This window comes from Alosa pseudoharengus, unplaced genomic scaffold, assembly GCF_046254945.1.
Source record: "Alosa pseudoharengus isolate Yale_2024_CS ecotype anadromous, Long Island Sound unplaced genomic scaffold, YU_APseudo_1.1 YU_APseudo_1.1_scf_9, whole genome shotgun sequence".
Taxonomy (NCBI): domain Eukaryota; kingdom Metazoa; phylum Chordata; class Actinopteri; order Clupeiformes; family Clupeidae; genus Alosa; species Alosa pseudoharengus.
This window is the reverse complement of record NW_027468881.1, coordinates 9,525,566-9,551,668: the sequence shown is the minus strand read 5'-3', so window position 1 is coordinate 9,551,668 and position 26,103 is coordinate 9,525,566. Positions and strand designations below refer to the sequence as shown.

General features: G+C 40.7%; 1 protein-coding gene across 2 annotated transcripts; it reads left to right on the top strand.

Moving 5' to 3' along the window:
- The first annotated feature begins 632 nt into the window (after window positions 1–632).
- LOC143114064 (uncharacterized) lies at window positions 633–25,170 on the top strand. 2 transcript variants are annotated; one of them, XM_076275494.1, is made up of 25 exons: window positions 633–695; window positions 13,269–13,395; window positions 13,543–13,688; window positions 14,007–14,193; window positions 14,349–15,880; window positions 16,042–16,174; window positions 16,277–16,342; window positions 16,464–16,561; window positions 18,191–18,238; window positions 18,596–18,745; window positions 18,903–19,010; window positions 19,181–19,331; window positions 19,443–19,745; window positions 19,968–20,012; window positions 20,169–20,248; window positions 20,442–20,554; window positions 21,326–21,509; window positions 21,726–21,810; window positions 21,934–22,079; window positions 22,809–22,899; window positions 23,214–23,362; window positions 23,475–23,560; window positions 23,773–23,842; window positions 24,017–24,135; window positions 24,346–25,170. In XM_076275494.1, exons 2-25 carry the CDS (start codon window positions 13,275–13,277, stop codon window positions 24,521–24,523), a joined length of 4,389 nt encoding a protein of 1,462 aa, XP_076131609.1. In that variant the 5' UTR covers window positions 633–695; window positions 13,269–13,274; the 3' UTR covers window positions 24,524–25,170. The 2 variants fall into 2 exon arrangements, with proteins under 2 accessions (XP_076131609.1, XP_076131610.1); XM_076275495.1 differs by having other exon boundaries at window positions 638–695; window positions 13,273–13,395.
- The last annotated feature ends 933 nt before the right edge of the window (window positions 25,171–26,103 follow it).

Below are 26,103 nucleotides of genomic sequence, written 5' to 3'. Positions count from 1 at the left end.
ATTTTATACTGATTCAGTTTTGGCGCATGGCTACAAATGAAGGCTATGGCTTTACTTGCATGTCCAAATCAAGCGTACATCTAAGAAATTATGTAGGCCTAGTAGTAGGAGGACATTTGATTAAATGTAGGCCTATTAAGATGGATTTAAGTTGGCTCGACGTGACCGGCTTTTTAGGGTGTCCTCTTTGTGCTCCAAGAGAGAAAAGATAATTTCCCAGAATTCTCTGTGCGCGTTCCGGGTCCGACCAGGGAGGGACCATATGAAAAGGAAAAATTCCAATCTTCGGTGTAAACGCCGGTTGTCTTTTCAAGCAGTGCTAGTCTAGTTAGCTGTAGTAGATATACTGTGATGTAGCTGTAGTGGGTATACTGTGATCAACCCCAAATGTTAGTGTAATACGTATCCTTGCCTATTTTAAGTGGGTGTACTGAGATGGTGATACTTTTTAAATGGTATACTGTGTAGTGTGTATCACGTAGAGTAGACTACACCACTGTTTTCAACTGGGGATGGATTGTCTCTTTTTAGATGATCTCTGGTTGCAGTGCGCAGATCGGGGCTGAGTTTTAGTGGGAGGAGCGGGTTCTCTATTTTTGCGCGGTAAAATAGGCTACACACAGGCTATATGACTGAGTCAAGAAAGAGCATTCGTGTCACAACAAGTCGGATGTCTAGCCTATGCTGAATTAAACGTAAGTTTTAAACACGAACCACTTCGAAACAGTAGTTTGCTTCAACGTTTTAAACGTCCCTTTTACATAATGTGGATGTCCCTTCCATGATGTGTTTGTTTACTTTCGTGTTTGTTAATGCACAAATGTCTACAGACTACAATCCTCCTTTCACTTTTTCCAGTTGTCAGACTGCTTTGCTCTAAATACAGTGTTTCGATTCTATCATACATGTTGCCTGTTAAAGGTTGTATCAGCGATTGCAGGTACACTGGAAACTCTATAGTTCTCGCAAGAACACAATTTGAATGGTCTCTGCGAGACACATCTGGCAAATGAGTAATGATGCACGTTACTTTTGCCACTTGTGTCGCGGGGAGCCTCACGGCTCGTGTCCATTATTGCGGCGCGTAGACGCTTGCAGACGCCTATAGCCCTCTCTCCCGTCGCCGCTTGTGGGCTAAAGTGTATGGTGTAACGTTTTATTTTTTGTAATTACACAATGCCAGTTAACGTAGGCTACTAAAGTGGAGGTAGCCTACTACTGTTAACATATTTTATTGAAACACTCACACATATCACTGACATGTTCCTCCAAAGCACATTCTGTCTTGGTTCAAGTCGCCAACAAGGTCTCTTTGATAGGGTGCAGTGGCGAACTTGTTCTAAACTTAACTTCTTCGCCACTATATAGCCTAATATATTTTCATAAAACCTACACGATTATCAGGCGGAACAAATCTTTGTGGCAGGCTATTGTTCCGGACCGGAAGACTAGAGCAAAGGACAGAACTTGTTTACCGAAGATGTACTTTCATTGGCTAACCGCCTCGCGTTAACCGCTCTCATTTGCATAAAGTCAGAGCCCGTCTACGGAGAGCCTTGCCACTCCGTATTAAGTCCCATTGTACCGAATTTTGGTTGCAGTTCCACCAGAGTTCCACTGGGGGCGATCGCCATGAGTGCAGAATGAATGGGAGTCAATGGAGCTAGACGGCTAAATTTGCCTCTTTCACCTGATTGTCGTTGACAAATCTCAGATTTGATTGTAGTTTGTATAACTTCAACATGGGTTATAGGTCAAAAGTTGAATGAACGAGTACTTATGTCCTTTTGATTTCTTACAGGTTGGGTCGTTGTTGCCCATAACACGCTAGCATTGTGCTAATGAATGACGTCATTGACACATTTGAAAGGCTTTTTAGAACAATTAAGTGACGTTAAAAAATATAATACTCAACCAAGTGTATTTTCTTTGCCTCCCCTTTCGAAAACAATATTCAAATTACTTGGAAAAAAATTATATCCCGAGAAAAGTGGATTTTGAGGGGTACAGCTCCATAGACCTCCATGCATTCTGCACTCGTGGACGAGCGCCCTCATGTGGAACCACAGAAGGAACTGCAACCAGTTCAGAACAGTTTAGAAACCGGAAGTTTTCCGAGAGTGGCAGTTCTCCCCTTATTAGACATTCTCTGATAAAGTTCAGCCGAGCCAGAGAATGTCTAATAAGGGGAGAACCTTCACTCTCGGAACCATAGACTGTACAGTCTATGCTCGGAACTCTTCCGGTGTGGTACTGCATCTAGGGGCGCTCGCGGGCGAGTCCAGAATGAATGAAGGTCTGTGGAGCTGTACCCCTCAAAATCCATTTTTCTCGGGATATATTTTTTTTTTCAAGTAATTTGAATATTGTATTCGAAAGGGGAGACAAAGACAATACACTTGGTTGAGTATTATATTTTTTAAAGTCACTTAATTGTTCTAAAAAGCCTTTCAAACGTGTCAATGACGTCATTCATTAGCATGATCATAGCATAGCATAGCATCAATGCTAGCGTGTTATGGGCAACAAGAAAACGAAAGGACATCACTCCCGGATTATTTCACTTTTGATTGATAATCCATATCCATTTTGCGAAAAATAAAATAAAATCTGAGGGTTTCAGTTGTTAAATAGGTGAAAACAATAAATGTAGCCATGTAGCTCCATAGGACCCCATGTTTTTGGACTCGCCCGCGATCGCCATCTAGGTGAACTCTGGTGAACTGCAGCCAAATTCGGTTTGTATGGGATTAATAGAGAGTGGGGAGGCTCTCCGTAGACGGGCTCTGGCCGAGCCCAACTTCTTGACACGCCGCCTCTGTTTGAATGGCCGCGCCGCCTTCCCAAGGTGCATTGCGGAAGCGTAAACCACGCCTTGCCGCTCTCCATAGGAAATCAATGGGCTATGTGCGGCGCGGTGGGCTTTGCCGCGATAATGGACACGAGCCGTCAGGCAGCCCAGAGGCGAGCTAAACAGATGACAGTAGTGTTATCCAATTGCGTCGAAGTCCGGAATCAGTCAGTAAACGTTGGTCGTATTATCCAATTGCGTGTAGTGAGATTTTCAAATGCACGCTTGGTGCTGCCCCTCGAGTTGGACCATATATTATTCCTGGCCAGACCCTTAAAGGTGCTCTAAGCGATGCTGGGTAATGTCACTTCTGTTGACTTTCAAACAAAACAGAGAGCTAGCTCGCTCCCCCTCCCTCACATGCTGCTCCCGTGCAATTGAAACTCTTCTAAACACGCATCTCGTCTGTGATTTGCTGGAACAGTTTATTATGTTTTTTTATGGGCTAGGTTTGCCCAGGTTGTTTTTGTTACCGTTTTTGGAGCCTGGGCAGTGTACAGTGTATTCAGGACACAGACAGCTAGCGGGTTGGTTAGGTGATGTTTGCTGTAAGTGACATAAAATGTTTTAGCCTAAAAAACGTGTGGCATCGCTTAGATCACCTTTAATCTTTCTTACCAGGGTCTGGAATATCCAGGCTATATTGCAGGCCCAAAAAGGCCCAAACATAAATGATCACATTCCTAACGATCGGCTAGCTGCGTCTCTGTAGCCAGCCTATAGGCTCTGAGATCTGTGGGGTGTACCAAAGTCCTTTTAGGCAAGTCCCTCCACTCGGCGGCCATATTGCAACGCTTTTTGGGTACTCATCGGGCATCCTATTCGGCAGAAATGAGCGTGCGCAAGGCTTCATGACACCAATCTTGCTCCAGCGGTATATGTGTAGACAACGCGTTACAAACTAGCCCCATGCATTTCTATGGAGGATTTTTTGATTGCTGTGTCTCCTCATTAGAAATTCTGGGTATACTACCAAGGGGGCAGGCGAATTCCCGGAAGTTGAACCACCCATGGAGCCGTGGTTATCAACTCTCTAACCCCATAGAACGCCCGTTCATTTGGGTTTTTTTGAAATCCTATAACTTCATATAACATATATCAAGTGCCGACATTGTAGCTTCTGTACTATCTTCATGGCTCAACTACCTCGTACGTAACGTTGGGTTCCCGTAAGAATAGTTAGCATGTCCGGTTGTAGGGAAGCAAACTTTTGACGCAATTATGCCTGCGTCTTTCTGTCGGTAGGGAAACGACCGTATAGTCCAGTAGTAATAGGGTTACACCCGGAACAAATTAGTAACAAGCTGAATTTTTCAGGATATGTTCAGAATACCTTTAGGAATGACATACTAAAAGTCCCCGTGAATCCCCCATGTGCTCTCTGAGATATTCAAGATGGCGTCCAAAATGGCCGCCATTTGGAGATTTTTCCATATCTCAGGCTTAAAACCTGATACAAATGTAATTAAAAGGTCAAAATATATGTTTTTTAGGGTAAGTAAGTCAAGTTCATCATTAGTTTCTTGAATGGAGACATTTCATAATAATAAATCACTTCAGTTATCATCCTAATCATCAGAAATTGGTGTTGATTCTTCAGTTTCTCCCTCATCATCTAGTAAAGCTGGCATTGGTGCTGCGTTATATGAAGTCAGCATTATATATAATATTATGTGCTATTACATTATAAAGGTTATAGAGGGAAAATTGCTGTCTGATTGTTGTCTAACTATGCATTCAGACCAAGAGCTACCAAAGTTGCAAAATCACTTTTCACTGTTAAAATGCAGCTGCTAAATAATAAATCTCTCGTTTTTGTTGCGCAAGTCACTCACGACGAGAGATTTGAACCTTCTATCAGGGGTGGGCAAACTGCGGGCCGGATCCGGCCCGCCAAGCACTTTCATCCGGCCCGCCGAGCATTTCATTTGGTTATCAGGCTGCTCGCTATTTTTTCCTGCGATAGACGGCGTTGGTTAGCTTTACTGCAAACTGCTTTTCACTCTCCTTAGAGAACGTTTACAATGTCAATGTCAAAACATCATGTTAAATAGAGAGAACATTATGTTAAACTATAAGTTTAGAATAACTCTTAGTTATCTCCTTTGCAGCAGATTTAACGTGAACATTATGCGATCCATTTAATTGGGAACGCGTCTGCACTCACGAGAGGGAGAGAGCCGCATGTTCCAGCTGGCTTGTCATTGTCGATCATTGATATCTCCTTATAAGAAACTGTTAAAAGGAAATCATGAAGGCAACAGTAGTTCCCACTACTGACCATTTAAAAACTGTGAGAGGACCCAGCCGTAGGTACAGCACTAGCCATAGCGGAGCAGGCAGAAGATCCTTGAGAAATAAACGTGAATTAAAGCGACTGTCTTAAAGCGACTGCACAATTTATACATTTGTTAAACAGCATAAAATTAGCAGTATTTTTAAGCAAGTAATATTTTTAAATTAAAATAAATACTTTTCATACTAAATTATACGCTATAAAAAATGTGTGTATGTGTGTGTGTGTGTGTGGGGGGGGGGGGGGTGTTGTGCGGCCCGCCGGCCAATTTTAAAAACCCAATGTGGCCCTTGAGCCAAAAAGTTTGCCCACCCCTGTTCTAAGTTAACATATTTTTCATAGACACTAAGATGGTTTATAAACATGATCAAATGTATACAGAAATGCCTGTAGCCTAAACAGGGCTCTACAGTGCGCCCATTTCACTCGCACATGCGAGTAAAAATGATGCCGTGCGAGTGCAAAAAAATATTTAGGCGCACTGGTGCAAATGACTTCTAACCATGTCAATGTTTGTTTACAAAATACACTGCAACATCGAGAAACATTACTGGTGCAAACCATAGAATCACGTTGCGAATGCAGCATAAAAACTACACCTCCCATCAACGTTAGCAGTTTCGCGTTGTGACTCGCTAGTAGTCGCTTCTATCAAATCCAGGAGCGCGCAGAAAAAGCGGAAAGTTAGACTAGCCAGCCAAGATGCAAAGATTGAAGAAATTAGTTATTCTATCCACCGAATTCATTGGATATAGGAGGAACAGGATGAGATTCTGAGAATGCAGTGAGAGAAGGAAAGGTAACCTAACATGCCTTTTAGCCCAGTTGACGTATCGGCTGCAATATGCAAAATATAGCTGTAGCGAACCGGCACAAAAGTAGCCTCCCGTAATATTATATCCCATTTTATTCAAAGGTAGAACGCTACTGACAACTCCAGGCTTCCACGCATTCTTGTTTGTTTACACCGAATACAAGCTGAAGTGCAAAACGAAAGTAGGCCTATCGTTTGCTTACTGCCCCCATCAATGCAGATATTTCAAATGAAAACTAAAAGTATAAAGGGTCATTCCGTGTCAAATCACCCAGTGGCTGGCAGGTCACCCTCTCCCAAAAAATCTGAAAAAAATCACAGGTGTTTGTAGACCAAACCTATGCATGAATCTTAAATAGTATATCTGTATCACTAATGGTTCCAAAACTACAGCCCTTTGAAGTTTCAAGTCATTTTAAGCATCGTGGTGAACAATCCTTTTTGTTCAACTTCCAACATTATTGGCTTTTTTGGTATTTCACACACATTAGTGAAACTATGTGAATAGAAGTACATTTTCCTGTTGAATTAAACAATCCAATCAAATCAGGTGTATCTTGTGTAATTCCCCCTCTGCAAAGCTCTGAAAATGGCTATAAATTCATTATGTGAAAAAACATCACCACCTTTGAGGGCTTGTCATTCAAAAAGTATGTGACACAAATTCATCAGATTTTTTTCCCACTCATGTATGGATTATAGGGACATGTCCATGCATTAACTTTGGTTGTTAACATTATCATATTGTCAGAGCATTTTTATTAAATTGGGCTTGATTTTCAAAAAGCCCGTTTTCATCTTCTCATTTCACCACGTGGACAGATTTTTTTTAATTTTACCATATATCATTCTGTATGTGAGGATCATCTGCCCAAAATTTGGGCTTGTTGCTGAGTTTCTTCATTGAGAAGATTTTTTACAAATATTGTCTATAAATCCACTGAATTTGTACTTTATCTGCAGTACCACTTTGCACCACATGTGGTGCTCTTTTAATACAATGGAAGTCAATGGAAGAGTAAGAGAGTCACTTGTTTGCTGCACATATCCAATCTAAACACACAGTTTATGGTTCATATGGTTCAAGTAAAAAGGGGTTTCTAAAATTCAGTGCATTGTCAGATGCAGAAAAATCAATACTAAAGATTCATCATCTTTTTACAAATGCCTCTTGCCACTGATAGGTTGAAGCTGGTGTAGAAAACTCATTACAAAGATGGTAATTATGCTAAATCCTCTTGCTGCATGTATGATGACCAGTCAGTCTTATGTGTGTATAATTTACTTGATCAGTTTATTTTCTCTAAATAAGATTTATGTATGAGTAGTATGTTGTTCATGTTGCAATAATTATTTGGACCAATTCAACTATGAACCATAAACTGTGTGTGTAGATTTATGTGCAGCAAACAAGTGACTCTCTTACTCTTCCATTGACTTCCATTGTATTAAAAGAGCACCACATGTGGTGCAAAGTGGTACTGCAGATCCAGTACAAATTCAATGGATTTATAGACAATATTTAAAAAAAATCTTATCTCAATGAAGAAACTCAGCAACAAGCCCAAATTTTGGGCAGATGATCCTCACATACAGAATGATATATGGTAAAATTAAAAAAAATCCTGTTAACTGTCCACGTGGTGAAATGAGAAGATGAAAACAGGCTTTTTGGAAATCAAGCCCAATTTTAAAAAAATGCTCTGAAAATATGAAAATGATAACAACCAAAGTTAATGCATGGACAGGACCTTATAATACATATATGTGTAGGAAAAAAATCTGATGAATTTGTGTCACATACTTTTTGAATGAGAAGCCCTCAAAGGTGATGATGTCTTTTCACATTATGAATTTATAGCCATTTTCAGAGCTTTGCAGAGGGGAAAGTATACAAGATACGTCTGATCCGATTGGATTTTTTAATTCAACAGGAAAATGTAATTCTATTTACATAGATTCACTAATGTGTGTGAAATACCAAAAGAGCCAATAATGCTGGAAGTTGAACAAAAAGGATTGTTCACCACAATGCTTAAAATGACTTGAAGTTTCAAAGGGCTGTAGTTTTGCAACGATTAGGTATACAGATATACTATTTAAGATCTATGCATGGATTTGGTCTACAAACACCTGTGATTTTTTTCAGATTTTTTCGGAGAGGGTCACCTGCCAAATTGCGCTGAAATTGGGTGATTTCACACGGAATGACCCTAAAACATATATCCTTGATTAGCCTATGTTGGGTTTTGTGGAAGAGAAAATTGACTGTTTTAGTAGTAGTATTAGGCAGTATGCAGTCAGATAGGTTGGATTAGCTATAGATGGATTCACAAATAAATAAATTAGCCTACATTTGGCAGGATACTTGATATACAGGCTAAATGCAAATATGGCAATGTATTATATTATTTTACATTAACAAAATGTAGGAAAATAGAACAGACTGAAAATAAAGTAGTTACTGATCTTTAAAATCCTGTTTCCTGTTGCCTAAATGTTGTCAGTCATTCTTAATATTCGCAATTGGTGCACTGGCATGTTTAACTGTTAGCTGCAGTATAATGTTAGATTATGTGTAAGTTAAGTACAGAACTGACTGTGCGCCCAAATTTTTGTCTGTGCTCCTAAATTTTTTAAATTGGGCGCACAAGTGCTCCTGAAATTTTTTTTTAGTGTAGAGCCCTGAGCCTAAATATGCTTTAACACTTGCCATCATAGTACCTCTTTTGCCAAACTCTCTGAATTAACAAAGAATTCCTATTTTAAGTTAGCTTACGCTAGCTGTTTTTTGGGTCACTGTACCATTTTAGCCCACCTTGGAAAAAGGCATTTTTTGAACATATTTCACCCATCCAAATCCTTATTTTTTATTTTTGTAAAATGAATCAGAAAACATATAGTTTGTATACTCAACATTTTTAATCCTTAAGCAGTGTATCTGTAGCAGGGTTAATGTTGTTTCCCTGAATCTCCCCACATGAGTTGTGCTTTTCTTTTTGGAGTTTTTGTATTTTCTTTATTTTCCCACAGGAATCTAAGGGTAAGGCGGAGTGGTGTAGGTGTGACGTTGGGCCTATGCTCCACAAAAAATTACTTTTAACTAAGTGTCCCACTACCCCAGGCGGGCTTGTCAGATTTCACGCAACAGGAGCACCTGAATGTGATAGCCTGTGTACGAAAATAAACAAATTCAGTAAGACCCAGTTCGAACGTCACGTTGCAATATTTCAACTTTTCTTTTAAAAACACAACGCAGAGGATATTTATGGAGAGCAAAATACTCCTGTTACATATCTATCAGTAGGGCTACATGTATTGACTATTGACGATGGTTTGCTCACTGCCCTAACTAGCATAACTCATCTTTCTCCATAAAGCCAAATGGTAAAAAATGACAATGAACTACCACAAAAACAATAAGAAATATAGCTGCAAGCAGCAATGCGGGGGCCAAGCAGTGCGCTATAGCAGGAATGGCATTGCCATGCCATGAGCAAGCACTCACAGCAAGTTTGATTGCAATTGGATAAAGAATGGCTGAGAAATAAGCTCATTTACTTTATTACAGCACCCCTAGAGGTCAAATGAGACCAATTTCCTTGCATGTCCTCACAATCAGCTAATATGTCCATATATCAAGTTTGGACTTCATACAACGAAGCGTTGCTGAGATATGAGCCCACTTGTATTACAGCGCCCCCTATAGAGGCCAAATGATGCCAATTTCCTACTGTGTCCTCACAATGAGGTACCAAGTCCCTGTACCAAGTTTGGACTTCATACATCAAAGCGTTGCTAAGATAGGAGCTCACTTCCTGTATTGCAGCGCCCCCTATAGAGGCCAAATGATTCCAATTTCCTAGTGGTCATCATAATCAGGTAAACAGGTCCTTATACCAAGTTTGGACTTTTTACACCGAAGCGTTGCTGAGATACAAGCTCACTTCCTGTATTACAGTGCCCCCTATAGAGGCCACATAATGCCAATTTCGTAGTGCGTCCTCACAATCAGATACCAAGTCCCTGTACCAAGTTTGGACTTCATACATTAAAGCATAGCCGAGATGTTAGCCCACTTCCTGTTTGGTGGCTTCATCGCCATATTTGATTGGCTGTCACAGGCAAACAAAAATGAAATTAAAAGATCTGACAAGTATCGTTTGTGCGGCTCGGTCTGAAGATCATCTCCGACCAAGTTCTGTGAAAATCGGATGAAATTTGTAACCGCTGAAACTTTTCGTAGAGTTTGGACTAAATCCAATATGGCGGAGGTCCAATATGGCGGAAACTGATAGGATAGGGGTCGATGAACTCTGTATGGTCCAAGGATTCAGACACTACCTCAATTGTGAAAATCAGACAAAAGAGTCAAGGATCACACGCATGAACACATGTCCAGCATTGAACTGGTGGTGGCGCTAGAGTGTTCAATGTATATGCATATAAATTGCTGTGAGTGATTGGGACAGTGTCCTGACTAATGGTATCGAGTTTTTTTTATGTTAACTCAAAGTGGCACAAAGATGTTAGTCCACTTCCTGTTTGGCGCTTCATCTCCATATTTGATTGGCTGTCACGAGCAAACAAAAATGAAATTAAAAAATCTGACCAGTATCTTTTCTGCGGCTCGGTCTGAAGATCATCTCCGCCAAGTTCTGTTAAAATCGGATGAAATTTGTAACCGCTGAAACTTTTCGTAGAGTTTGGACTAAATCCAATATGGCGGCGGTCCAATATGGCGGAAAGTGACGTAATAGGAGTCATTGAACTTAGGTCAGTCCAGTCTCAGTGCCTGATTTGTGAAAATCGGATGCACCGTTCAATGGTCACATGCGTTAATGCAATCCAGTTTTGACCCATTGGTGGCGCTAGAGTGTTGGGCATTGAGTTCTGTAAATTGGTGAGAGTGATCATGGGACAGTGCTGAATCAGTGTGCCGAACTTCATAACTTTAGACCCAGCGGTTCAATTATCGGCCAGATTTCAACCTGTTGGTGGCGCTAGACGGCTGGGTGTAGAGGTCCGTAAATGAGTGTGAGTGATCAGTGGAGTGTCCCAAAACTTTCTGCCAAAAAATCCGAACTTTTTAGCCAGGCGTTCTATGGGCTGCCATAGACTCCAATGTCAGAGGAATAATAATAATAGGAAAAGCTAGTAACTCAATGGTTGCCTCGCAGCTTCGCTGCTTGGCCCCCAATAATCTCCCAATTTACATAATATGAATCTACATACTAAGTCAGTGGCTGAAAATAATTGAATAGAGGCTCTTTGTTTTTCCCACAGCAAGTGTTCATGTGCTTTCAGGGCTCCAGACTAACTTTTTGCACTGGTTGCACTGGTGCGCCTAACTTTTTTTCTTAGGTGCACCAGCACAAAAGTTAGGTGCACCCAAATTTTCAACCACATCGCATTTAACACAGCAGCAGGTTCACTTTTTTTCCTTAATTACTGTCCTATATAGGTTGTCCTATGACTTATGATTTACAATTCTACAAGAAAAGTAACTTAATGAAGTGTTGGTGCTTTAAGTGCTTCACTGAGCTGAAATTGAAACTTAAAACATCTCAAGATGAATTAAATAAAAATAACAGTGAGTAAATTAACAGTGCACGTCTTTTAAGGGCTTCAAACTGCACATCTCATGGCTCAATGTCTTACATACTATCCTTCATGATCTTTAGGCCTTGGCTAAACCAGCTCGCCATAGCATCTTCCATAGAAATGTATTTGAGCACAATTTAAAGAGATGTTCCAAGTAGCCTGGGGGATTTTTATGTGATTTTACAATGATGATTGCATTAATCATTTGACAGCCCCACAATGCAATTTACTTTTTAATTTTAGTATTTTTAAATTTTCAATAAGAACATCACTATGGTTAATGCAGTAACGAAATGGTAGGCCTATTATTATAGGCTATTGTATGACTTGCCATGCTCGATCTAAATGTGTCCATTCAATTCACCGTACACAATGACCACAGTTATACATGCAGGGAATATTCGGGCTTTAAATGTAGCAGCGATATTCGGTTTGCGCCAAATACCGGATTAAATTGACTGATGCCATCAGAATGAGTTTACACAACTCGCGCGCAAAACAAATATTGCTGTTGAAAACCGGGTTACTCCCTGCATGTAACTGTGGTCAATGACGCACTCCTTTTCGGCGATATCTGTATCTGTCGTTCGGGAAGGCCTTGTATGCATTGTTCACAATTTTAAGTCGTCTTTTCATCTGCAATGACTCCTATAAATTTGGCGCAAGTGGCATTCCTGTACATCGGGTTTACGTTCAAACTATTTTTCTGGTGAATAATTATTTCGGACTGAACTTGGTGAAGGGAAGTTTTACTAGGCCTATCGTAGGCAACGATAAACTTGATCATCATCTCGGGCTCGTCTGATCGGTTTGCTGCTGCCAGCCGCCGAAAGGCAGTGGGGAGAGGGGAAATTTATCTCGACCTATGTGACCACACTGTAATGCAACTACATCCACTCTGTTTATCTGACAGGTCTCTGACCTCTGTCTCTCTATCTGCAGCACACGCATTTTCAAATTTACACACAGGCACTGGGCCACAGCCAATCAGAGGGGAGGTTTGTTTAAACCACAAAATTGGCCAAATATGTGTGTTATTGAACCAAAGGTAGAGTTTCAATGCGAACACTTTTTCCTCTCTCGAATAGCTGGTTGCACCGGTGCGACCTCCGATTTTTTTTAGTCGCACTTTTGAAAAATTAGGTCGCACTCTGGAGCCCTGGCTTTGCCGTCGGAATGTGTGACAAACACGAATGCCACTACAAAGGTTAAAACATTCACTAATCCTAAATAAACAACTGTATTTGCTTAAAATATAGTGTAAGACGCTTGTGAAAGAAAGATATGCAGCTTTCAAATGACAAAAACGGCAAATTCCCAAGTTCACATTAAAACTGTTGGACATGAAAGGCCACACGGAATACAAACAAACTACAACGTGACGACAAAAGTGATGACGAGCCCCTAACTGGGCAACTCTGTTAGCAAAATCTAGCCCCAGTTTTCGACCTCTGACTCACACATTACGTGACGTGAATGACGCGGAATGATGATGTTTTCACTGTGAAAAAGTTTTTTCCGAAGCCCATGAACGCTAGGTTAGCACATAACCTGCTCCCAACCAGGTTTGGTTGACACCATGGTGATACAGCGATGCTGAAAGAGAGCCACTTTCGTGTCACAGCATACAATCACTGATACAACCTTTAATGTGTTGTAATATTTTTAGTTTCTGTGCATCCCCCCCATGTATCCTTGTTAAGGTAGACATGAAGCTGGTTGTGGAAATGGAACCGACGCCAGCTGAGCAGCAGAGTGAAAATGAATTGCTGTGCTGGCTCAATCAGTCACTGCAAGCAGGGTTCACCAAGGTGGAACAGACATGCTCAGGTAAACTCATGTTGACCACTGGTTCGAACAGTCTACTGTCTTTAGTGTTTGTGTGTGAATGTGATAAAGGGAAAGCACACAGTATGGTGTCCATAAATCCTTTTTTCTGTAGTTTCTAATCATTACTGTGTGATTTTGGACTTTTAGGTGCTGCATTTTGCCAGCTGATGGACCTATTGTTCCCTGGTTCTGTAAATATGGATCGGGTCAACTTTCAGGCACAGCAGGAACTGGACATCCTCCACAACTACAGTCTTCTTCAAGTTGCCTTTAGGAAGAAAGGAATCACTAAAGTAAGTGATTATGGAGCGACAGGAAATATATTAGAGGAGGAAAGGGGAACAGAGGTTTGCAGACCAAGTCGGTTTATTTGGCCGTAACATTGACATAATTATGAAATGGCCTTTTAATGCTTACTATACTGTTGACTCAACTGTAGCCCCTATTTTTGTTGTCTTCATTGACTTGGGTTTCACTGCTAGTCAGCAAGGCTGTGTTATGGAAATTGTTGCTCTACAAGTCGGTCTACCTTGCCTCAGCAATCAAGCTTTCTCTGTTCTACGTAGTATTTGTTTAATTGTCATGTCATGTACTTGTACTCTATACTGCAGACAATCCCTGTGGAGACTTTGATTCAAGGAAAATCTGAAGAGGCCTTGAGTCTTCTGCTTTGGTTCAAAGATTTATTCAACCGTAACTGTGAAGGACAGAAATGCAGTTCTTTGAAAACCTGTGATGCAGAGAGATTGGTGCCATTACCTGCTCAGCGAACAAAAGCATTCACACAGCTGAACTTCTGTAAGGCTCTTCTGTTTATCATATCCTGGCTTTAAAAAAAATAAAAACTTCCCTTTTAAGGAAAATAGTTTATTTAATTGTCAAAATAGTTTATTGATTGTCATTGATACATGAGTTTCACACTGGCATTGTTCAATCTTTTCCCCATGTCACAGTCGAAGAAGAGGGCAAATCCAATAACTCTGGGGATTGTGAATCTGCACAGACTCATCTCCCAAACACGGACATGGCAGAGGCCGACTCGATGGATTCCTTTTCTTGCAGTATAGCCACATTAAGATTCATTCGCAAACATATGCCTGAACCATCAGCTGGCTCCAGCTCACCAATGTCCTTCAAAGGTGCCAGGGCTGCTCTTGGTCATGGATACCCAAAAGATATTACAGCCATATGTGCCCAAACGCCATACTGTTTGTACCTGTATGTGGGTGTGGAACTGGGAGAGAAGGAAACAGGAAATGTGATTTTGATCGGGTTCTTTGACCAAACAGCTGGAAACTATTGTTTGCGTATGCTGGATGTTATCCAGCCCATGGAAGATACAGAGACAACTGGGTTGACAAGTCTGACAGAGACGTTGAAAAAGTTTGATATTCCCATGGAAAACCTCACCGTGTTTTACTCCAATTTGGTGGACCGTGACCAGAGCAGTGTGTTCACATTGGGTCTAAAAGCCATGCAGCCTTCAGTGGTGTCGTTGTGTGGCCTTGTGAGTTTAACAGCACAAGCGTGTCATGAGGGTCTCACAGCAACAGGACATTATGATCAGGTCTTAGAACTTATCAGGAAGATGTCTGTGCACAACTCTTCGTCTGTCACAAGAGAGACTCTAAAGCAGCTCTTCAGTGACTTGGCAAAGCTAGACACCAATCGCCCCTTAACTGCGCAGTGCTTGCTATTCATCAGGATTCTTGGTAAGATTTCCAGTCGTTGGTCTACGCTGACCAAATACTTTGGTTCTCAGGTGGTTGAGGAGGAGGGAGCAGGTCAGATCCATTCCTTCCTCTTAGACCATAGGCTGAGGCTGATAATCATGTTCCTAAGCTTTGCCCTGGAACCACTGGCTACATATCAAGAGATACTGGAAAAGGGTTCAAATTTTGGCCAGATCCTCAATGTTTCATCTGGTCTGATCCAGGGCTACTCCTCTAGTTTCCTCCAGTTGACAGCCATCGCTCGCTACCTCAGGAATTACGATGACACACTACTAAATGATGCGGCAGAACACCTTCCCATAGGCAAGGTGAAAGTGGGCCACGAAGTTGAAGATTTCTTGTCTTTGCACAAGGCAGAGCTCACTGCATTGTTGGAAGATTTCCACAAGAGCACGGTCTCTTTCTATGCAGCAGTCACGTCCAGCATTGTCAAGAGCCTGCCTCTCTCCACTGTGGCCCTTGTGAACATGGCTGGCATCTTGAAACCAGAGGGGAGGCTTGAGGTGACGAGCAGAACGGTGACGGACATTGCCACCCAGATGGGCCTGTGCCAGAACCCAGAGGAGGTGGCCCAGCTCACAGATGACTTCCTTGAGTATCAGCTCTGTGAGGACGTGGACAGCCAGCTCAATGTGGATCAGCATTGGAAAGGAGCGCTGAGGATCATGGGAAAGTCGTCCATGTTTCGTAAACTCATCCTCAGCTTTATGTCTTTCCCTAGAATACTAAAAGAGGACAGGATCTTTTCTCAGGTGTGTGTCAGGTATTTTCTGAGCTTGGAACACATTACACGTGTGTGTGTGTGTGTGTGTGTGCGCGCGCAAGTGCGTGCGTTGTGTGTGTGTGTGAACTACAAAGGTGTACTGCAATTTTGAGCTATCAGGAAATCTGACGTAAACAATATGTATTGCAGGTATTTCAAACAGCGGAAAATATTGAAGAAGATCCCAAGAAACCGGACACTGACGTTGACAATACCTCGGGTGGCAGCGCAGAGGTCACTACCCCACAGAGGCCACAAAGAGAATCGACATCCTCATTGTCAGGTCAGTTTGAAAAATCTGATAGCGTTGATATATGCTGTTATTCGTTTTACACTTCCTGAACGAGTTATTGTTTCATTGACATTGACAATTAAATATTTCTAGATGTGGTAGAACTGAGTGAGATGGATACTGAGGAGGAGCCTAAAGAAGATGTTGTGTTAGTTAAAGGTAAGTGCACTGTTTGGCACAAGACATCCAACACATGCTAGTATTATGCAATGCAGTAAGGCAAAAATTTTGCATTTAGTAGATATTCTTTTGTCTATAACCTTCTACCATTTTTCTTTAGAAACAAAACCAAGTATATCGGAGTCCATAATAATTGATGATCTGGAGGAGGAGGATGATGTTGATGAGGTCATTTGGACAGATGTATCACATAATGCGGTAAGGATTTTAGTTGATTGTGTTTTCATCTGTTTTTGTCTCTTTCAGGGATGCAAACACGGCGCTTTTCGGCGCCTCCCACTTTTTTCAGTTTGGGTGACTTGTGTGAATCGAGTTTTTTTTAAGTGGGGGGGGGGGTGTCTGATCATCAAGGATGCTTTCCGGCGACTCTAGCTTTTTTCACGTCATCTACCGCAGGCTACAAGAGGAACCAGAGCGTTTCTCATATGGGCCTGCTGGTTAATGTGCTTCTGATAACCTCCACTCATCTTTGATCATGTAGCAAAGGAGCTGTAGTCTATCGTTCTGATAGCAGCTAAGAAAATGGGCTCCGTTAGGAGGCAACTCTCTCAGTTCGCGCTCTTACCTCTGCAGTATAGCTACTTCAGGTGGAAGTTTTAACACGCAACACGCTGCCATCTGACTGATCATCCGGAACCGTACAATAATAAAATTATTCCTGTCAGTGAACTAGGCCTAGTATTTAATGTTATGTGGGAATTGCAAGAATACGGGTAAAAACAATTCCTTACTTCAACCACGGAATTGCGTGTGTCATTAATTAAAACGGTAGGAAAACTGAATGAAAGACGGCGCCGTCCATCAACAAAAACAGCACAGAGTCAAAACGTAGGCCTAATTTAAAGTCCCAGACATTTAAAGGGACAGCGATCACTCAAGACATAGGCCTACACCACGAGTGATGAACGTGAAATGCTTTGAATAGCCTACTACAAAACACTGCATTTAAATGACAACTGCGTAGAACCATTCTAATCTAGCTAATGGTAAATTAAGTATATAGCATTCACATATAAAGCATTCAATAGCCTGATGAAAACTTGTTCAGTCAGTTAAATTGCTCTCATAAAAGGAACAGCAGGCCTACAGAATATTCCAAATAGGCTAGTTTCCTTTCACTTTGACTGCAACATATGAGTTAAACCATGTTAAATTCAAAAGCATCTGGCAAGTGACAGGAGGTTTTAGGGGAGGAAAAGAGAAAAAAGTGTGTCACCTGATTCCACAGTCAATGTTCAGTATTTGGCCTATAATTAAGCCTTTAATATTTGGCATTTTTGAATCCACGAAAATTAATCAAAATCTATCATTTCCTATGAACAACAGACCCCAGTAACACATGGAATTGCTAACAATTTTGAAGGATCGAAAATAATCAAATCATTGGCTTAAAGAATCAATATTGTATCGAATCGTGATGAAACTTGTGATTTACACCCCTATATGGCATCCTTACAATTAGGGAAGGTTTTTGGGAGGTATTTCTCATGCAAGCACTGTGCAACCATGCTGAGTAATGCAATGAAATCATTGTAATAGTTTGCAATTTTGCATTAGTAAAGCAGTCCACCGATGTGCATGTTTTCATGTACTGCTTTAGTTTCAATTGTGCAACAACAAGACCATAACAATGATAATGGTTTTATATATCCATAAAGATACATTTCTGGAACTATCTTAGACTGTTTTTTTTTTATTTTTTTAATTATATGATATTTCCTGCGGGGGCGTGGGCTTCGATAATCTCACTCCTTTTTGACCATACCTCTTTTTGCATCCCTGCTCTCTTACACAAACTTAATATCTTAATGATTTTTTTTTTCACAGAGCTTGGCATCAACTCCTGATAGGCAAAAACAAGGTTACCCATACCAGGTAAGAAATTGTGGTGTCTGTCTTGCGCTTATTTATGAGTCTGACTTTCATCTTACTCAGTATTTACTATGACTGCCGCACTAGTCAAGCGATGCCACGGAACTATTAATTTTCGTTTTGATCCGTCGCCCACCCACCGGACCCCCCAAAAGGAGGGTAGGGCGGACACAGTTTTCTGTGAATATCTTGTAGGGCCTAGGATGCCAACGTTTTTTTGTATCTTGGTCTCAAGGGGCCATTTCAACCCAATCCATAACCACTCATACCTGGGTTATATTCCTGATCCCACTGCGATCCCAAGTCGCTTTGGATAAAAACCTCTGCTAAATACGCTAACTACCCTGTTCTCCAATGCAGGATGGGAGGGGCTTTGAAGCTGGCAATCTGGTTTGGGGCAATGTGACTGGCTACTCCAGATGGCCTGGGGTGGTGTTGCCATGGCGAACCAAGAACACAAAGCCTGGCATCCGGAAAGTGAAGTGGTTTGGGGATGGGTTGCTTTCTAGGGTGAGCAGAACACCGGTTTTTTTTGTTGTTGTGTTATGCTATCATTTTGTTTGCATTTAATAATATTTTTGTTATGGCAATGTTCAAAACAGTACCTTATTGATATACTTACATGCTGTTAATTTGTGAATTATTCTATTATATCTATTCATTATAGATTCATGTTGGTGGACTTCACCCTTTCTCAGCTTTCGCTGAGAGCTTTTGCCACAAATCTCTGGCTACTCTTGCCCCATATAAAGCTGCTATCCTCCAGTCCCTGCAGGTGACCATGCATATTTGCTCGCTCACATCGACTATGTTAATGGTTATGTTATGCTATCATTTTGTAGTGAAAATACTGTAGTAATTGTACTTACTGCTGACCCAGGTTTAATAACAATGTTATGTTTTTATAATGCCCCAGTATAACCATTTCTGTCCTTGTCTTTGCAGACAGCAGCAGAGCGGTGTGGGAAGATATTCACATTGAAGACCGATAATAAAGACGAGCTTCTGCGACAAATGTTGGATTGGGCTTTCAATGGCTTCATGCCGTCTGGACCTGATGGCCTCAAACCTTTGCCCCAGACAGACAGCCCCACAGGTGAACAACAGAAAATGGGATCACATTGGTGTTTCAAATATACATCTACAGCATTTATTTATATATTTACAATACATTTGTAATTAAATTTTTATTTTTACAAAATTGCAGAAAAAATACTGAATGGGAATGGCTTGCCAAATCACTTAACAACTTCTGTGAAAAACAAACTGGATGAGTCTACTCTGGCCAGCTTGAAACAAGTATCTGTGTGTTTGAAAAAAATTAACTCCTTAAACCTGGAAAATGGCACCATAGCCATTAAACCAAAACCAATTGATGGAAATGGAACAAAGTCTCCTCACACCAGTGTTCTGGGTCGCCCTAGAAAATACAAAAATGGCCTCAAGAATAACAAGGCTCAGAAACGATCTTTAGAAAGTGAGCCAGAGACAGAACCAGACTTCAACAGAGGTAAGTTGCTACTAAACTCTAAAGGAGTCATGCCCTACACTTCTGATTTGTTTCATATTATTCCTTGATATCTATTACAAAGTTATTTGTGCAAAAAACAACATTGTTGCATTTTGTTTACATGTCCATTTTCTGCTACATTCCACACACGTTAAGTGTGATTTTCAAGTGGCTCTCCCCTGAGTAAGGCATCACATATTTCGTCATCTTTTTTCCCCCCAGATCAAATGGTAAATGAGGTTTTGGTCAAGGGAAAGAATATTGAAGGTAATGTATACAAATGTGTTTAACGCGTGGGTGTGTATGTGTGTGTCATTTATTGTGAAAATGAACATTATGCTCCTTGCGTCCTGTTTTTTCTATCAGAATTGGTGTTAGTGGAAATTCTCATTCTTCTTTAATTTTCTCACTCTTTACCTGAAGATTTCTGCTTGTCCTGTGGAACGGCTCAGATCAGCATCTTTCATCCATTATTTGAAGGAAGTCTATGTTTAAAGTGCAATGTGAGTTCCTCCAGGCCTCATTTCTTTGTCTTTGTCTGACCTGTCACTTCAGACTCAAAGTGAACTGTTGACTGAACGACTAAAACGTACGTTGCTCGTGCGGAATGCGTGCTGTATGTTTTGGGATTTACTGTATGTTATTTCTATTGGGTTAATAATGTGAAAATTAATATGCAGTGTTTTTTTCCCCCAGGATAATTTTACTGAGACACTTTACCGCTATGACGAGGATGGCTACCAGTCGTACTGCACAGTGTGCTGCGCTGGGTTGGAGGTGGTTCTGTGTGGGAATCAAAGCTGCTGCCGGTATGTCAGGACCTCTCTGTTACCCTACAGTCACACTAGCTACAAGAGACGGTGAGAAGGCGACAGGCTGCCATTAACTTTCAATGGGAGTGGCCGTTTCACAGAGCAAGCAACAAGTGCTCGCGGCATAACAACCACTTATAGACTTTTAGAAAGCATAGACTTTTGATTCTAGACTCTATTTTATGCAAATGCTGAGTGATAAGGCAAGGCAACTGCCAATCGGAATGAAGACGACTTGCGTTCATTCGAAAAAATAATCAAAGATAGCGGAGCTTACTCATAGACGGCAGTGTTTCTGTAGTAACAAGTAAATTCAGGGCCTTTTACTTTGTAAAGGTTATTGAGAAATAATCACTATTAAATCTAAAAATTCTGGTTACAGGTAACCAAAAAAAATACATCTGAGGTCCCAATCTATCTGCCAGCCACTTAGCATGTAGCAATCAATCACCTGCGAAACACAGCCTTGTTTACCGCCCACTCAGTGGCAAGTTGGTGGAGTTTTGGCTGTCTTTTGTAGCTAATGTGACTGTAGGGTAATGTGCCGTTGGCTGCCAATGACGTTTTGATTATGTTGCTTTCTCTTGAGAGGGAACCAGCCTAGCGAAACCTGCTGAGAAATATCAAATCTCAATTCCAAACCGCTGTCTCTACTTTCCTTTCCTCTGTCTTCTACCATCTTTTGGAAATGTAAGTTTACTGTAGAATACACCCTCTTCCACCGTCACATGGCTGTGATGTCAACACAATCCTCGCTCCTCTACTTAGGTCATACTGTGTGGACTGCCTGAATATCCTGGTGGGTGCGGGCACCTTTGACCGGCTGAAGGAGGTCGACCCCTGGATCTGTTACCTGTGTGAGCCCAGCAGTGCAGGAGGCGCCCTCAAACCTCGGGAGGACTGGAGCATCCGTGTCCAGGAGTTTTTTGCCAATGACAGCGGCTTAGCATTTGTAAGTGTGTGTGTGTGTTGGTTGGGGTAGCCGTTATGAGGCCACTGCTAATAACCATTCAAGAGATTGTGTTGTACACTGGACACAGTCCACTGTGAACATCCACTCATAAATGAAAAAATAAGAATACACACAGACTCTAAAATGTGTTTTTAGATCTGTTTTTAAAATTATTGATCTATTTATTATTACTTTTATTTATTTTTTACCTTTCAGGAACCTCACCGGGTTTACCCGTCCGTCCAAGCCAGCCAGCGAAGGCCCATCAGAGTTCTCTCTCTGTTTGATGGCATAGCCACAGGTTGGTGCCTTGTGAGCTGAAATATTGAATACTAATCAATAGGCAAGAAATGTGTTTGAGTTTTGAAATTAAAATGTAAAGTAAGTAAATTCAAATGGGTTTTTTGTTGTTATTGCCTTACAGGATATCTGGTTCTGAAAGAGTTGGGATTTAAAGTGGACACATACGTGGCCTCAGAGATTGATGATGAGTCCATTTCTGTATCCATGGTGAACCATGAGGCCAAAATTGTGTACAAGGAGGATGTTCGGTCCATCACAAAGGAACAGGTATGTCTAGACATTGTGTTTTTCCTTCCTCTAATTTATGTTTAAATAAAGTATACATTTGCAGTTGGTATAGGAGCTGTCAGTTCTGTCATTGATTACATGTGTAAAAGGAATTCACCTAGGGCTTTTTATGGATGCACCGATATATATTGGCCAATATTGGCCTTGTTGACTGGTATGGCTGACTGGCCCATTGTCAAATATCACACTTACTGATGATAGTAGCTTATATATTTCTGATATGTCGCATCAATTCTGCCGTAGCTAAAAGTAGTGTTGTGCGTTCAGAGATAGTGCTATGAAGGGCTGAGAGACGTAAAAATATTCATCACAAAACCATTTTCCCCTGCCATTAAAGGATATAATCAACAGAAACTGAAAAAAAAAAATACAAGTAAAATCTAACTGTACTGGCATCGGTATTGGCCCAGAATAGGCTATGTGCAGGAAAGGCTCTCTGCACTCGTTTGTTTCCGTAATCCGTACTTTGCGATAAAGAAGGATTTGTGCGTGTGCTAAAATTGTTATAAGTGGGCAAACAAGATATTAAGTGTCAGTGAAGATGTAAGGAGCAGAATATAACAGAAGATGCTGTTACAACAGTTAACACTCAACTTGAAATGAATGAGAGAGCCTTTCGTGCATGTAGTCTTTATTTCGGTGCATTACTTGTTTGAGTCATTGGTAGGAGTTGAATTGTATCTCACAAAGCAAAATTGTCTCTCTTAGATTGAGAAGTGGGGGCCGTTTGATCTCCTCATCGGGGGAAGCCCATGCAATGACTTGTCCATTGTTAACCCTGCACGGAAAGGATTATATGGTAAGCAGAGCTCCCATGCGTTTTTCCCCTCATACATTTGTTTGCTTATTAGGAAATTATGTAATTATTCACATGTATTTAGAGTAGTGAAAATAGTCTTTGAAGTGTTAAATCATTATCATTGAATCGGGATTAATTGTTTGCCATGTGTAAACTGAAGACGTGGTGTGGTGACATTTACGAATCACTTGAGGGCAGTATTGCACCCATTTGAAAGTCATCTTGTGCATTCCTCCCATGATGACCATGGGAATATCAGTGCTGATTCACTGGTTGTGATCTAAAGCCTGTCCTAATGGTATAATCTGCTGCAGAGGGAACGGGGAGACTCTTCTTTGATTTCTACCGAGTGCTCAATATCTTGAGGCCCAAAGAGGATGATCCGAAACCGTTCTTTTGGCTGTTTGAGAATGTGTCGTTCATGTCTCGCCGAGATAAGACTGACATCTGTCGCTATCTGGAGGTAAGGCTCTTTGTGTTTGGTTGGTTAGATAAGTGCCTTGATATAAGCATGTCTTAATTTTATCGTTCACTTGTCGTCATCCTGAAGTAGTCCTTGTGTTTGTGCTCTGCAGTGTAATCCAGTGCTGATTGATGCTGTGAGAGTCAGTCCTGCACATAGAGCTCGCTGCTTCTGGGGAAATCTTCCTGGAATGAACAGGTCTGTGCATCATATTATTCCAGTGTTTTGATTCAAATTGCTTTGAAATAGTGCTTGAGATGGTGGAAGAGTGGACATGACTGGCTAGTTTTGTCCTTTCTACTGAATGGAGTCCTTCACTGGGTCATGGCTGTATTTTGTGGTCAGGAAAACTAAGGTGCATGTGGTGGTATCTTCCTGAAAATCAAAGCTCTGTCTTCTGTGGTCTGTAGGCCCATCATTGCCACGCAGAATGACAAGTTGACCCTACAAGAATGCTTGGAGATTGGCCGCATAGCAAAGGTCAGGCTCTTGAGAACTATATCTTTACTAGGAAATTATTTTGAATCTATTGAAGGTTAAAGAAAGTTCTTCTACATCACCATGTGCTAAAATAACTGATTGAATCCCTTTAATTCTCATGAAATGGTTTGGTAAGGATTGAATGTGATTATGATAAACATCATTTTCAAACAGTTTTCCAAAGTGAGGACCATTACCACAAGATCTAACTCTCTGAAGCAAGGCCCAAGAGACCTGTATCCTGTCACTATGAATGGGAAAGATGACAATTTGTGGATCACTGAGTTGGAAAGGTTATTTGCATCTCACACATTGCATAAATTAGATTGCAAACTTACATCTGGGATAGATTGTATGGCATTTTAAGCCCCATACAAAAATTCAACAATATTTAAATTGTGGATGAACATATCACTTCCTTTGAGACATGTTTGATTTATGTCATGAATTTTCATTAGATTCATACTCATAAGATGTTTGTTTGCCACCATTTGCATTTCTAGGATCTTTGGGTTTCCCAAACACTACACAGATGTGAAGAACATGGGACGTCAGCAGCGGCAGAAGGTCCTGGGCAAGTCCTGGAGTGTCCCAGTCATCAGGCACTTATTTGCCCCTCTCAAGGACTATTTTGCTTGTTATGACATGACCACAGCCACCACCGCTAATACAGTAGTATGATCAATCAGGATCATCAAAGAAATGTATTTGTATCTTGATGAATTTTCTACAGTTGCTGCAAACAGGAACTGGTTGTATTTAGGTTTTAAACCTCTGGCCGTGTTTTTGATTTTTCACATTTTAATGATTTTAATATTTTTTTTTTATGCTTTTTGCTAGATAGAATTGAATACCAGTATGCACAGAATTGGTAATCCTGTGTTGTTCAAATCAACCATTAGAGTGTGTTGGATGTACACAAACTTCCCTTTGGGGACAATAATGTATACCTTCAACCTACACATTTTTTTTACATGTCATTTTCTAAATCTATTCCTGAAACTCCTGTACAGTATGATCTTGTAAAATGCTCACTGTCTGTGTGCTAATTTATGAAATGTGAAGCACATTGACCTCATACAGATGGAGTCATCTGATTTTTATTTTTTATGTTTGCTGTGAGATTTGTTTTTTATTTTTAGAGAACTACTCAAAAACGTACTCATGATCACCACGAGTAGGTGTTTCTGCAGGACCCTTGATCAAACATCATCACAATTATTCCCAGGGAGCTTCCATATTGATGGGGAAAAACTGGCTTTGGGTAAATGTTTTTGTTAAAGGCGAAAATCACAAATGCAATACTTCAAATAAATGTAGGCTAATTACTCTGTGTGATATTTTATTTGAGGTTCTATAATGTCCCAATCCTATATATAGCCTATACCATTTGGCAGGTAAGTCTAGACTATTATCATGATAGGAACCTTATGCAGAACAGTAGGCTATGCATGCAGATGGCCTAAATTAAACAGGAATCAAGGTAGGACTCCTGTGTACAAGCATGAATAACAACTAGGCCTACTGTATAACATACAGCACAATCTCATGGGTCTGTATCAGTTTAAATAAAAAAAAACAGAATTAAACTAAAGATGGAAAAAAATGTGTCATATAATTTATAACTAACATTGATAATGCAAGCAAAGATATGGAGGTAAGAAGAGAGAAAATAGTTACATTTAGTGTAGTTCACACTTATGAAAGGTGTGTCTAGGTTATGTCTCTAGGGTACTCATGGAGGTTGCTAAGTAGTAATTTAATTAGACATGGATGTTGATATATAGTTTAATGGATGTTGGTAGATAGGCAGTTTAATTGATGTTGATAGTTTTATAGATTGATGAATAGTTTGAAGTAGAACTGGGCATATTTTCATTCACATTCATAGGCCTACATCCTGACTGCACAAACAAACCTGGCTGAGCTGAGCATTCTTAATTCATAGCATAATGTTACCATGGCATGGCATGTGTGTTGTCACATTCACTTTTACCTTGGTCATGTTTAATTGGCTTTGTGCCACAATTAAATCCATCAGTAGGGTACCAGTTTTGTTTCATTGTACCAGGCCTACTGTATGTCAAAAGCAGGCTTGGATGAAGCTGGGAAGGATTAAACACGGTTTCCACACTGTGGTAATCATCCGTGATAATCATGATATTTGAAATGAAAACGGTAATTGTTATCGTCAACATTTTTATCGCGGTTTACCATTATACCGGTAATCGTTACATGAATGATTACTAGAAATTTGAGCA